Below are 15,486 nucleotides of genomic sequence, written 5' to 3'. Positions count from 1 at the left end.
CACGCAGATACGCGGCCAATTTTTTTTTAACACGAAAGTGTTTTATGCCGGGGTCCACCAAGTACATCCGTCACGGATATGACGTTGATAAAATGGACACCAACGGGTGAGAAAGAAAAACAAGTAAAAGATGCCCCGCTGGGAATCGAACCCACGACGTTGCGGCCGCGACGGCAAGCGCCCGACGCCCTACCCACTAAGCCATCTCGGGAGATGCTATGCACGGCGCTAACGCGCCTTATATCTTTCACAGATTCTCTTTCGCGGCGGGCGGAGCGGGGCAGTGCCGCCGTCTGTGAGAGGTGAAAAGAAGTAATGCTTCAGGATAGACACTTACTAGCGCTTACTCCGAGATTGCACGCTATATCTGAGGTCATGGTTAAAGCGTCTCGATACCGGAGAGGTAGGAGTGGCCGCGCTGGCGTCGCCGAGGCACCCTTGACGTAGAGTCACTGGAAAATTTCACAGTACCGCAAAGGTAGGCTGCACGCGGGCAACATTGGGCGGCGGCGGCCATATCCCTTCCGGACCGTCCGGCGCGTTGGTAGCGTGTGTTGAGAAGTGACCGATCTTTTCGCCTCGATGCCGTGTTACGCTCGGCGTAACTGCAATATGTGTGTGTGTGTTTCTTCAAAAGGATATCAGAAGTGATTTCGAGTCATCGACAGTCATGAATCGACTGCGCGGTAAGCGGTGTAGCTAATGAAACGTGCGGCGAATGTTGCCATGTGCTCGCGAACTCTCTTCGTGGCTTCATCGGTCTCTTTCCGTTTCACGGCCAGGTGTGTTCGCAAGGTCCGGAGCTGTATAGTTGCATTAGCGTAATGACCGTACGAGATGTCCTTTATTTCGACACTTGGTGAACGTTGACTGTTTGCGCTAGCTTTGCAGTCGGTGTTCAGGTTCACTTCATAGCGCATTCGAGAACATTATCGAACATCGAGAATATTCAGCATTGCGTCCTTCGACTGGTCGCTGACGCATACCTTACTTGCGCACCATGCTTGCTGTTCAGCTGGGTGTTATCTGTAATATTAGTGGTGTGTGTACGGTAAGTGGAAGTTGTGCGTGAAGTATTTGTCTCAGTTCGGAACGCCAGCAGCCGAACGCACGGGCGAATGGGCGTGCGGTAGGTAAGGTGCATTTTATTTTGCGAATACATTGTCATTTCCTAACAGATACGTAGGAATTAGGCCATCAAAAATGATTGACGTCACTAGTCAGTCGTTTCATTTCCTATTTTTGTCTCCTTAATATTCCCAACGTTACAGTGCATTTGCAAATAGTTTGCTGTGTTCCGACAAAGTTTGTTTTTTTTTTTTGGCGTTGCCAGCGCGTAAACAGCTAGGGTTCGGTTTCTGCACTACTATTAATTTCAACTTTTTTTTTTCGTAATGCACTCTTGTTAAAACTTCCTCGGCGCAGTGCTTTATGTTATTTTGATCAGAAATAGCACATCCCGAAAATTTTTAACGCGCATGCTACTGCAACACAGTATGTGTATACGAGCTAGGGCTCGCATGAAATCGATTCCCTCAATGTGTGGGAGGCTAAGCCGTTTTTTTTTCTTTTTTGCTGTGACCATTTCTCACCCACTAAACAGTATTGTAAGGGTGCGCTCGGCGCAATGTAGCATTAGCAACATTAAAAAAAATAAAATACGCTTAATAACATTGCCTTATATCAAGTTTATCAACAGAGTTACACGCTTCAGTTTTGCGCAGTGGCAAATAATCACGCGACAATTGCCTTCAAGGTATACAGGAAACAGTTATTATTTTAATAAGTCTTCGATTTCGCTCTCGTGCGTGACACACTTATAACTCGAAATGCATGCACAATCTGTTCAACAGATCGAGATATAAACAGCCAAGCAAATAGAAAGGTGTGTAGTATATAGTTTTCAATATCGCTGAACATAGCGAACCGTAAAGGTGAAGTATCCTGTTGCATGACATCTTTTCCAGCAAAGTTTGTGTAGTTCACTGCAGAAAGGAGTGTTCTGCGAGGGGGGCGAATTCATTCCGCGGCCAACTATGCAGCCACGTACAACGACGATCTTTGACGTTAATGTTTCCCACACGGAATTCAAAAATATACGAAATTCCCGGAGTAGCTCACCAGCAACGTTCGGTTACTGGTGAGCTACTCTCTGGCATCTGCATGACGCGTTTAAAAAGCGACGAAGTACTTCTAGGGACCGTGGTACTGCTAAATGTCCGGCCGCGCTCTGCATTCAACGCGCCTGCACCCAAAGCGCTTGGAAGGGATATGGCGGCGAGAGGTCTCGTGATGCGAGTAAGCCAATCGCGTCGGCGGCGGCGTGCGGAAAACAGATGCGATACTCTGAAATTTTTCTAGTGACTCTACCTTGACGCAGTTACGTTCTTTGCCGATGTTCTCTGCTTTGCCTTTGGCTTCGTGTTAGCGTGCGTCGGCTCATCGGAGTAGTGCGGCTTCCACGTGCACCAACGGGATTTCTCCGCCGCCGACCCCGCCGACTGCTTCAATTGCGAGAGCACCGACTAACAAAACTGCTGCAATATGCGTTGCAGAAGGGACGCGATTTCGACGGGCGAATGTCGTGCCTTGGTGGAGCTAGAGCAGCGCCTGCGAGAGAGAGGCCAGCGGGACGCACGCGTTTGCGGCTCAGGCTACCAACCTCTACCTCTCGTGTTGCTGAAGCGCAGTGTGTGTTAGTGTATGCATGAGCACAGGCGTCGGCTACCCATTACTAGAAAGCGCACACCGTGCCGTTTCTCTCCTTAATTGACGACGCTTTGAAGAAGTGCATACCGGGTACCAGTGTTGATTATGAGCTTGTTGATATCATCCTTACGCGAAATTCACGATTCGCTGTGTCCAAATATATGTTCACACCGTCAGCTACCACAACGGTTTAATCATGATCATGGGCGTTAGTCGTCGCGATAGAGACATGCTGTCAACATGGGTGCATCCACATCAAACGGTGCTATAGCTGCCAAACACGAATAGACGTTGTACAAGCTCTCATATATCATTACACAATAAGCACTACTTCTGTGAAGGCATGTTTCACTTTCGTGTTATACCGATTCCTATGACGGAGGGATCAGCCATGTTTTTTTTGACGTTATATACAGCAGTATCACTGAAATAAGTGGCAATCAGTTATATGACTTGCATTATTTGCTGCAAAAAGGCCCTCGTTAGAATGCTGCGCTGACGCGCTATGCAGTGAAGGCGAGGCAAAGGAACACTTCGTACGCCTTTGCCGTTGTTTATTTAGGAAATGTTTTTCTCGCTTGAAACAAAAACCACTTTTTTCAAACTTCTTGTACGTAGTACACACAATGCATACTTAGCAACGATGCAAAAGTAATATTTTTGCTTAGATCGCTACATTGTGAAAATATAGCTGCAATATGGGTCAAAACGCTATTTTTCCCTATTTTGTCACAATATCGTGGCAATGTTTCTTTTTCTTTCGATCCCTCAGTATATTTATAACTTACTATAGGCACCTACAAAGCCTTCAATGTGAATATATTACTCGCGGAAAAATCGGTGCTCTTTCTAAGAAGCGCTAAACATGCAGCCTCTTGCGACTTTTCGTCAAGGTCAAAAATAATGAAAGCTGAGACAACTGAATAAACTATCATAGTCATGAAAGAGCAGCGCCATGAAATTAAGAAAAAAGATGGTTGATCCCTCCGTCATAGGAATCGGAATAACAGGAAAGTAAAGCGTGCCCTTGCAGAAATAACCGAACGTTTACTGTACATTTATATAAGAGAGTTTACACAATGTATACTGATGTCCGGCAGCTATAGCATTGTTTAACGTGGATGCACCCACTTTGATGATTGGTGGTACATCTCCATCCCGACGACTAACGTTCATGTTAAATGATTAACAAACCCTTGTGGTAGCTGTAGCAGTTAACGGTGAAAGCGTCTTCAGAGAACGAGCTGTGATAGCCAGAAGAGCGTCGAATATTGGACGCACAACTTGGTCGCCATCCCGCGGCATGTTAATATGTGATTGAACACCACGGCACAGCCAGTGGAGGCAGGGGCGCATCGCAGAGCTATTTTTGGTTTGTATTCACGTGATGCTATGAGCGAGGCCGACGTTTTTACGACGCTAGGACTGAGGTCGCCACTTCGCGGTGTGTTAAGGCACTGACAAAATTGAACTTCTATCGAAAACGTGCCGAATGGCACGGACGTGTAACGCGTTGCACGTGCTAATTGCGCAGGCCACTGTAATGACGAATTACTTTACCGCTCCCAGAGGGCAACCCCACACCGCCGACCGGGAGAGTGATAGATATTGTCACGTGGTCGTGACGTCGACGAAGACAACAGTCAGCACGTCCGAGATGAAACTGTTTATTTGGCCGAACTTGTGGCCGAGAAACTGAAAAGTCAAACTACAGCAATACACTGATAGCGGCGAACAGAGCGTCGACCGTCGATCAACTGACAAGCGGTCAAGCGCGTTGGCTTTTATACAGGCGCTGTCGAACTTTATAGCGATATAGGTGGTTGTTGCGCAATCTCTAGAATAAGCTCCAGTGTTCGCGTCTTGCGCGCAATCTTAACAAAATGATCTACAATAACCGCGAAGCTTCTCGAACAATGAGGCGCGGTTTGCGCTGATCGTTGCTGACAGCCTTTGTGAGCGAAAAACCGAATACAGCAAAAGTAATGATAAGAAACCCACGTGACAATATAAAAGGCGCGTCTGTAAAGCCCCCTAGAGTCTGTGTCCGTGGCGCAGTGGATAGCGTGCCCAGCATCTGTTGTGGCGGACCGAGCGGTCGTGGGTTCGACGCCGGTTGACGGAACTTTTTTTCTTTGCTATCTGATCGCGTAAATTTTTCGACGTCATTTCCGTGACGGAAATAGGTCACTGAAATCTTGGTGGATCCCGGCATAAAACACTTTCGTGTTAAGAAATTGTTTCGTAGCAATGGCTCAAACCATTATTTTTTTATAAATTGTTATGTACGACACAGTTTCACTTCCGTGCCCCAAGTTCGAAGCGCGCTCTATACGCAAATTTTCTTCCCGAACTATAACGCCGCAATAACTACTTCTGACATTCACACATATACCAGCCCAACCTTTTTCAGCATTATCGGAGATGGTCGAAAATTTACCTGGTACGCTTCATATGAATGGCCAGCATCATATATATATATATATATATATATATATATATATATATATATATATATATATATATATATATATATAGGAAAATCAGACAGACGCGCGTGCGAGTGCATTTTATTTACGTTTCAGTAGGGGTCTGGCTGCATCTGGCTGATGCGGCTTGGACCCCGAGCGAAACGTAAATAAAATGGCAGTGCACGCGCGCCTGTTTCATTTTTCTGTGAATATTTCACCGCACATACAAACCCTTTGGTATTTTGGTATATATACCTTCATTAGCACTCAATGGTAATGAACATTATATATATATATATAAGCTTCATTAGCATTGAGTGCTAATGAAGTTTTCTCTCTGTCTCTCTTATATAAATAGAGACACAGAGATTTTGCTTAGCGCTGTTTATTAACATTATAGAAAAAGTACAGCTTTTATACAGAACACGCTGCGACAACCATACATGTGCGTTTTATGCAGGTAATAGTATTACAAGCAACACTTCTTATACATTAACCACACAACTTCACGCATGAATACAATTATGTCGATGGCGGCTTTCCAAGTAGTATATATTTGTATCATGCAACGAAATTTCGTTAAAGGGACCGACAACTGATTTTTCTCGACACACTTTTTTACGACGCGACAGGAAGCTCACCCTTTGTAGCGTTTGTAGCTGCAGTGGTTTATCCGAAAAGCGCGTAGTTATTTTATAAGCAGTATTTTTCGATCTGTAAGGCTCCAAACACGCATGAAGGCTTGCTCCAGCAATGCTGAGAATTGATAGCGATGCCGCTAGCCCTTGTGAAAGCTGTCGTTGTTATGCTTTCGCAGGAGTTACTGTAACAATGCTTAACCACCTTTATTTTGAGCTTTCCAACCATTTTTTAAAATAGCAAGCTGTTACAATGAGAGGTGTGGCTTTATACACCTTCCCGGTATTTGTACAGTGTTGTGTGCGCCTGCGCCTAAGGTTGCCTGCGCCTGTGTGATGGATGGCTTGTCCCGGCGTCGTTACTCTCTCGATGCACGAGCCAAGCCAAGTCATTGAAAACGTCACTACGCATATGCGCGGCCGTGCCGAGTAGCAGCGCGCGTCATTTCTGAGACGAAATGTAGGTAGCAAAACTATGTCGCTCCAAAATCTTAGCGACCTGGAAACTGCGTACGCGGTTGCATGAGCGCGCTGAAAAGTTGCTCAAGACACGCTGACGAGCATGGTATCATTACGTCGCGCGAAGGCAGCGCCACTTTAATGCATACTACTAACGCAGGCCTATATGTACATTATTATGAGTAATACCTTTTCATATAAAGAAACGAACAATATTTCAATACAAAGAAAAATATCGTCGGCCGCGTACAGCAATCAACGGTCACGTGGCCGTCTTCATCGGATCATTCATGTTTTTGCCGCCAGAGGCGCCACAGGTCATTTTTCGCGACTTTCAATTAAGAAATAAAAATATAAATCCATCTCTCGCGAAAAAAAAAGGGTTGGTCTGAGTCAGTGCGACGGACAATCTTTACATCAGTGGAGTCAACTCATTTCATATTGTGGGCAGTTGTCGGTCCCTTTAATGTCTGAAAGCTGCTCGCTAATAATTGCTTTTAATATAGGTAGCAATAACTGCACCTTTTATTTTTCCTAAAAAGTACTACACTTTCTTGCTCATATTCAGGTTTGCGTATATTGCCTATATTTTGCCTTCTTTGCCACATGACACAGCACACACAGACTCAGTCTTGCGTGGTAGTCGGTCCCTCTTGCGTGGTCACTCTTTCTCTCCATCTTTAAATCTCCCCCGCCCTGTTCCCATGTGTAGGGTAGCATACCGGTCTTCCTAAACTGGTTAACCTCCCTGCCTTTCCTTCTCTACTATTTCTTCTCTCTTCTTTGCTACTAGTCGAAATCTTGTCTAGCGCGTGGTTATTATTATGATTACTATTATTGCGTTACTATCATTAATAACTTGTCAACCACAAGTATTGTTTAAAAAATTAGGAATTTGTGGTATTATACGAGTTGCACATTGTTTAAAAGCATTCTTTTTGAATTTGCAACATTTCTTGGAGGGCCCTCCGGCACCTCCAAGGGAATACACCAATGCTGTTGAAAACCGGGAAGCGGAGCCGAAGTAGAGAACGTCTTGTTTATTTGACGCTGAGTAAAAAACTAAAAACGGAATGCGGGCGGTGCGCTCGGGTCCACGCTGCTGTTGTTGTTGTTGTTGTACTCTCTGCCATATCGCTCATACCCACTCTGGGGGATTGGCCCAGAATTGATATTATGAAAACTTTTTAAAAGTATTTTGAGTATTGAGTGTTGATGAGAATAAAAATAAATAAATAAATAAATAAATAAATAAATAAATAAATAAATAAATAAATAAATAAATAAAGTATGCAACAAGGAAAGTGTGCTCGCTTGTCACTTCTTCGTCTTCGCCGCTCTTCCGAAATAATATTTAACCAATGCAAACGGTGTAGCCATAAATTTTCTATGAAACAAAAATGTGGGCGATTGTAACGTTAAGCTACCTCGCATGGCTTCCTTTTCCATTGGTCATTAGCAGTTTACGATCGGTCGAAGTTTTCTGGGTCATGTACACAGCACCTGCTTGTAACACGATGCAATAAATGGCGCAAAAATGATCCATCGCTTAATGACCACTTATGCGCGACTAGCTAAAAAGATCAGAGACTAAACTATTTATTTTACATAAGGCATATTGTTGGCCATTAGTTCTTTGGCATTCGTCCAACATTTTTTGTGCGCCATAAGATTCCCTGCTTGTTGCACGACGCCACAAATCAGTGAAATCTCATGGCGTTGAAATGTCGTGTGCAAAGTAAACAGCGTATTCATATGCTGAACAATAACTAAACATTTTATGGAATAGCCGGACAGCGTCTCCTTCTGAACGTAATTCAAGAAGCCTACTCGCCGATCGTATTGGTAGCGGGCACTTACTGCATCTGGCGAAATAGATTCAGTTGCGTATGATAAATGTTTGCCCTTGTAGTAAAACGACGTTGAGCTGTTTGTGCGCGAATAAAACTCTTTGAACTCATCCATGCTGAAAAAGAGGGTGAGAGCAATAAGCGGCGCTCAGCGTGCTTATTTGTCGTCCGTTTTTTATTTTGCGCTGTAAAAGTCAATTCAAGATGAATCAAGACCAATTAGCGTGGCTGTTAATTCAGTCTCCTTTGTCCAGAAAACCGTGGACCTTGACCATCTCCCTTGTCCGGTAGATCAAGTTGCGGGGCAAGCTTGAAATCTGGGCTCCCCAATGTGCTCGAGTCCACTCCCATATTCGTCGCCTTGTTTGAAGCCGCTGCGATCGCTGCAAGCTACCATACGCGTATGATAAGCAAGGCTAAGCAGGTTGATCGGAAACTAAAGCTGAAACCTTTTATAGCGCTTCCAGTTCGCCCACATTAAAACACTTAACACTTCTGCACAGTCATCGACTCACAGCGACTTGGACATTGACCAGCGGTGATGCTATTCCTTTTCACTGAAAGAAAATGAATTTCGTGAAACAGGAAGAGGTTTCATCGCTCCATGAAACGTTTACTGGTTTCCGCCCGCATTTGCGTCGCCGATGATTTAAATTCCAGGCCAGACAGAGCAGAATAAAAGCATGACAGACTGATAAAACGTTGTAGATGCCCTGCTTAGCGGTAGCCTGCTCTGCAATGTTGGAGCACATGGCGCGAAAGTGTCGCATAAGTGGCTTGCACCGCGGAAAGCCGTAGTCGTGAGACGCGGAGGACAATCTTCAGAGCAGAAGCGTATAGGAGAAATTCCTTTATATAATTACATGATTGCTGTGTTGAAGGAAAGCTTTGCCAGCGTGCAACTGACAGTGACCACTATCGAAAGTGGGGGTCTCGGCCCGCTTACCTTTCCTCAATGAGGGGGCCAGTGCCCCTCTTGCCCCCCCCCCCTCGTAGATACACCTGTGCGTATTATTGTTTTTTCTTTCTCTTTTCTTTTCTAATATCTCTTTTCTATCATGTTTTTATTCCCCTTACCCCTTTCCTCAGCACAGGGCAGCCAGCCGATCTGAGAGCTGGCTAACCTTCCTGTCCTTCCGTTTTTTCTTTTCCTCGTCCTCCTTTAGTGGCAGCAGTATGAGCTTAAGGAGCGGCGTTTAGTTAATGTTTATTGTTTCGGACGGTGGTGTTACGATCGCATTACCTTGTATCTTAAGATACACGATGCAGTACTTAATGTATCGGAGATACAGATACGATTGAGATACCCAAAGAGTATCTCGATTATGTATCAGAGATGCATGTATCTTTGATGCTGCCCAGCGCTGCTTTAGGACATTATAAATCATTAGAAGAAGGAACGGGATCGAATTGGGCCCTTTATTGTAAAGAGTGTAATTGTGATTTGCTTGATCACATCAAGATCATCAGCAGACGTCCCAACAAATTGGCGCGTGAAATACTTGAGGCCCCGCCAACCACCCCTTTGGCTACACCAATGAACCTCAAATGACTGGATTGGGAGAATTGGTAATAAATATTAACGGAGAGTATCTCAGCAGCTGACGATTTGCTGATGACATTGTGCTCTTCAGCAATGGCGGTAACTGCAAAAAAAACAAATAATTGAAGATCCGAGCCGACAAAGTTACTAAAGTTGGGCTAAATATAAGTATGCGGAAGACAAAGACAATGAGTAACAGTTTGACGAAAGAAAAAGATATCATGACTGAGAACCAACCTCTGGAGTGTGTACAAGGGAGCCTACTCATGAAAAGGAAATTCACCCAATAATAAGGATTGGCTGGAGCGCAAACGGCAGGCATTCCCAAATAATGAGAGGCAATTTGCTGCTGTCCCTAAAGGGAAAGGTGTATACAATCATCGGATACCGCCAGTTGTAAAATACGGAGCTCAAACTTAGAGGATAACAAAGAATTTCGAAAAGAAGTTGAGGACCACACAGCGCGTAACCACTTTTACCTATAAATTATTCGCTTCTTGGCCAATCCCCCAGAGTGGGTGTGAGGCATTTGTAAAGGTCATCATTATCATCATAATCAGCGTAATGGAACGGAGGATGACAGGCGGTAAGATCAAAAGACAGCACAGTGGGTTAGAGAAAAAGATGGTTGATCCCTCCGTCATAGGAATCGGAATAACACGAAAGTAATGCGTGCCCTTATAGAAGTAACTGAATGTTTACTGTACATTGATACAAGAGAGTTTGCACAATGTATATTGATGTGTTGCAGCTATAGCACCGTTTAACGTGGATGCACCCGCTTTGATGATTGGTGGTACATCTCCATCCCGACGGCTAACGTCCATGTTAAATGATTAAACAAACCCTTCTGGTAGCCGTAGTTAACGGTGAAAGCGTAATCAGAGAACGAGGTGTGATAGCCAGAAGAGCGTCGCATATTGGACGCAGAACTTGGTTGCCATCCCGCGGCATCTTAAAATGTGATTGAACACATTTTAACCGGACTATAAGGAAACGCAAAGCGCGTCGTGCCGCCTCGTTAGCCCGGCCGCGATTTTTCTCGGGGCGAGCGCGTCAACGGGGAACGCGGTGTTACAGCCAGGTGAGGCAGGCGCGCGTCCCAGAGCTACTTTTGGTTTGGATTAGCGTGATGCTATGAGTGAGGCCGACGCTTTTACGACGCTTAGGCTAAGGTAGCCACCTTGCGGTGTGTTAAGGCATTGACAAAATTGAACTTCTATTGAAAACGCGCCGAATGGGACGGACGTGTAACGCGTTGCAGGTGCTAATCGTGGAGGCCACAGTAATGAAGAATTACTTTACCGCTTCATGAGGGCAACACCACCCCGCCGACCGGGAGAGTGGTAGATATAAAAGGCGCGTTTGCAAAGCCTCTGCAGTCTGTGACCGTGGCGCAGTCAATAAAGAAAAAAAAATGACCGTGGCGCAGTGGATAGCGTGTCCGGCATCTGTTGCTGCGGACCGTGCGGTCGTGGGTTCAATGCCCGTTGACGGAACTTTTTTTTCTTTGCCATCTGATCATGTAAATTTTTTCTACGTCATTTCCGTGACGGAAATACGTCACTGAAGTCTTGGTGGACCCCGGCATAAAACACTTTCGTGTTAAAAAGTCACAGTTTCGCCGCAACGGCGAAGCAATGAATGCGGTAGCAACAAATTGGAATGTAATGCGAAGAACGGAAACCAGCTCGAAATTTCCAGCCTGTCGCTCAAGCGCAAAGGACGCACGAAAAACACACACAGGACGAGCGCGAACTATCATGCGCCACAGCTCGACACTTGAAGTGCACTGCTCACACATAAAGCAGGACGCATGAAACGAACGAACAGGTACACACAGGACGAGCGCGAATTAACTGTCACAGTTGTTACTTATCTCTGTTTGAACAGCGCGCTCCTTTCGCAAACGCGGCCGCTGCAGCGAGCGAAGTGACCTTCGTACGCTCTGTGACTTCAGCGCGGACATCGTGGGGCAAGCACAACACAGACAACCCCCCGCTCCCCCCCCCCGCCCCTTTCTTTCCTCGAATAAGCGCACGAATGCGACCACGCCATGTAGGGCGAAGTTAAACGGCGTTCGCAGGAGCGGGGCGAGCTGGCCGACGCCTTTGCGCCCGTTTGGCTTTACGCCCGTTGCGCTCTTAGCGCCATTTCGCTGGTACCGAAGAAACGCTTATAAGCGCCTGCCGTCTCTGAGTACTGCGGTAAATGGTGTGTATATTGGGCGCGAGGACATACCGTGGCGCCACCATGCGGAGGCGTCCGTGTAACGTGCAAGGTTGGATTGCTCCGCCTGCCCTCTCCCGCTCAGCCTGCAGCCGCTTTCGCGTCTCCCTTCTCATTATTGTTGTTGCACTTCACTTTGACGAAATTAGTAAAATACTGCCGTGGCTTCGTCACTGACTACGAAATACGGCAAAACTGCTCCGAAAAAAATATTGCGTTCCTCAAAATGACTGACACCACCTTGGCTGCCGGCCTCATCTGCTACGGCCACCGATGTGGTAGCCGCGGGGGGCGAGCGCGCTGCATTTGTAAAAGGTAAACGACCATTTTGTGTCGAAACTAAGCATCTAATAGGCTTTAGCGTTTGGTTGAGACAAAGAAACATATTTTCGCGGCAAGAAATGCGTGAAACGTGGCCACCGTGTAACTTCATTCCATGCGGGTTCGCATCTAAAGACGGGTCGCGGTTGGCACGAGAAATAAATGGCATGAGCAAATTTGCATTCCTGTTCAGTACACAAGGTCCTATAATATAAAGCATGACGCGAGAGGTTTGTCCGCTTTGTGGGAAGCAAGCCAGCATGCTTACTTCTGCATGCAGCCGCAGTCTTTCTCAAGTTATTGGCGGCAAAAGCACAAGAGCTATATGCACACACACGCCTCATTCAGGGTTGTAGCTAGATAACATTTTACGTAAGCACATGTTTTTTTCTGCGGTACGATTCTAATACTTATCTGTGATTGCGCGAATTGTCTACGGTTTGCACACGGTGCATTTTCGATGGCCATCGAGCCACATCGGGATGAGAACTTTTTACGATTTACTCCGTTCTGCAGTTGGCACTAAGGGGCCAATCGCGATCGAAAAATACGGTCCAGATAGGGTTCAATTGCGAAGGTAAATGTACCGTGTGCTAGCCGGCCGCATAAATTGCTCATTTGAATGCACTAGCATGCTGCAAGAGGTGGCTTACTGTGGTCTAGATGGCAATTTTATGCTTATGAAGCGCGAAAACCACAGGACGAAGCACATATACACACAGGACAAGTGTTTGTCCTGTGTGTATCTCTGCTTCGTCCCCGTGTTTTTTTTTTGTTTTTTTTTGCGCTTCATAAGCACGAACCGATTCCAACTAAATCAGATAGTTGTGTTCGCAATTTTATGTGTCGGCAAAAATACCAGTGTCCAGCACTTACAACTTGATTCATAAGCAGTATGACACTTCGCGGCTGCTTTTAGAAGGTGAATCAATGTATGAGGCCCGTGCACTTGAATTTAGGTACACGTACGGGCCTCAAGCTCAATTTCGACTCCATGGAGGTGTTCAAAATTTCCGGAGCTTTCCACTACGGCGTCCCTCACCAATCATATCGCGGTTTTGGGACCTGAAACCCCAACAATTGTAGAAGGTGAATCAGTGTTTGAAGCTAGCCATGTTGTCGCCTGTAGCGCAACATAAAAAAGAAGTCACACTGGATGGGCTCATTCTACACACATCCCCTATAAGCAAGTAACCCCATGAGCTGGAAATAATAATAAAGGAATGTCAGGTAGAAGCCGTATCACGCTCTTGCAAAGGAGGGTAACGGTGAAAGTGAAAGCTCACACTAGGCTCGCACTGTATAAAGTACCATTCCACCAATAACTCTGACTGCACTTTCCCACATTGTGTAGCCTCTAGGTGTCCGCACACATGAAGTGAGAACAAAACAACGCTGTTCAAAGCGGAAAACGCCAGAAATCGCGGTTAAAAGCAACGCATTTGCAACCGTCCGCTTCCCTTCGCCGGAGCAACGTGAGATCACGTGATCCAACCCTGCAAGTCACAACGATCGCAGCGCCCGCATCTCTAGTGCTGGGCCTCGCGCCCAATAACGCTCGCCGTTAGCCACCTGGACAATCTGCGCTCTGTGGCATAGTGGTTAGAGCCACGCGCCGCGGATCGAGAAGGCGCTGGTTCGATTCCGCGCTTCGGAAGCTTGTTTCGGAGTTATTTTTCTTTGGGTCTTTTATAGATATATATGCATACTTATACATATACGCAGCATGACGGCGACGGCAAAAACCAGCCGAGACTGTCCATATAATTGCTATCGCAATAAAACAACTTAGCTGACATTGTAGTTGACAGTAAGTGAAAGAAACAGACCTGCGCCGGTCACGTTATGCGTAGAACAGACCCTTGGTAGCCATTCCATTGCTCTAACCGGTGGTCGGTTAGAGCAATGGAATGGCTACCAAGGGACGGGAAACGCAACCGAGTATGGCAGTGAGTTTGGTGAACTGGCGAAATTAAGGCGTTCGCAGGCATAAATTGGAATCAGATCGAAAAAGATGGATTAAATTTGGAGATCATTGGCAAAGACGTTCGTCCTGCACTAGACAAAGATAGGGTGGTGATATAACATTCGCGTGTGCCACAAGAGGAGAAAAGGGCAAAGAGGTGATTTCAACATGGCTACCATAGTCGTGCTCACGAGGGGGCAGAGGGGGGGGGGCTCTCTCTAGTCACCTAGGGGGGGGGCGCAAAGTCTAGCTGCCCTACGCTTACTGAGTCGGACCTGTCCCGTCATTGTTTAAAGAGCAGGGTTATGGCCACGCAGGTTTTTCGATAATGGTGGCCGAAGGCCCCTGATGTTGCATTCCAACAACTGCTTAGTAATCATCTTTACTTATGGAAAGCCAGGAACCAAAGGCAGGCAATTGTGAAAGCACGTCATTGCTTCATTTTCATTTTTTCTAATCCATTGTGAGTGGTCCTTGAGACTCGACCAACCGTAGGAGGGGGGGGGGGCTAGAATAAAGCTTTGCCCCCCCCCCCCCCAATGGGGAAACCTGCGCAAATCCATGATGGCTATCAGAAGCACGTACAAAGCACAAAATTATGTACTGCTATAGGCAGCCGTGTGAGAGCAACATGCGAGCGTAAAGCTGGCCCTGTCGAGGAATTTCTGTCCGTTTCATGGCTTTTGCATGCAATTGAATCGACCAAGCAAAAAAGGCGAATGCACAAGCTTCCTCAAACTCAATTATGCAAAGCACGCACCTCTTTGGGAACAGATGGCGCATAATGGAAGCAGCAGCAGCAGCTTCAGACGCAACGGGCGCATGACTGCGCCCAGTTCACGCAACCCGAGCTCGCCCGTCGCGGCCACTGCAGCATCGCATAAGCCCTTTTTCGGGAACCGTAAAAACATACTTGAAGGGCAAACACAACTTTGCGGTGTATGGCGCCAACTGCGACACCCATTGCTATGTGCTCGAGTTTCTCCTGCGCGTAGCTAAAACGTTCAGTAATGTTGCAGTACTGCTGATGCACGGGAGGTGGCGCTTTAACTCTATAAAGCCGCAGATATAAAGCCGCCTTGGAGAAGGTTTCTCTTTTTTTTTGTAATCTGATTACGAGCATTCGCAGCTGTTCCTTCGGTGCTTACATCACTGGCGGCGCAGATGTAGTCGGCGTCAAGAATAAATCAAAGCCCCGAGATCAAGACAGCTTCGTCGATCGCACCTGCACGCCGCCATAAGGCCCAAGTTCGCCATACGTGTGCACCGAAACAAGTGTCTCCAGCTTTTTGCTATATGT

The 15,486-nt window shown here is 46.3% G+C and overlaps 1 protein-coding gene across 1 annotated transcript in view; it reads right to left on the bottom strand.

The window, feature by feature from the left end:
• Positions 1–15,089, bottom strand: part of LOC119393119 (anionic trypsin-2-like) — a 140,638-nt gene extending 125,549 nt beyond the window's left edge. Inside the window, exon 1 of the mRNA XM_037659944.2 lies at positions 14,947–15,089. Coding sequence (XP_037515872.1) covers positions 14,947–15,010 — 64 coding nt within the window. The 5' untranslated portion in view covers positions 15,011–15,089. The remainder of the gene's footprint in view (positions 1–14,946) is intronic.
• Positions 15,090–15,486: the final 397 nt, after the last annotated feature.

Source organism: Rhipicephalus sanguineus, chromosome 5 (assembly GCF_013339695.2).
Source record: "Rhipicephalus sanguineus isolate Rsan-2018 chromosome 5, BIME_Rsan_1.4, whole genome shotgun sequence".
NCBI lineage: Eukaryota > Metazoa > Arthropoda > Arachnida > Ixodida > Ixodidae > Rhipicephalus > Rhipicephalus sanguineus.
Note: the sequence above shows the minus strand (reverse complement) of the source record. Positions and strands in the feature narration are given on the sequence as shown.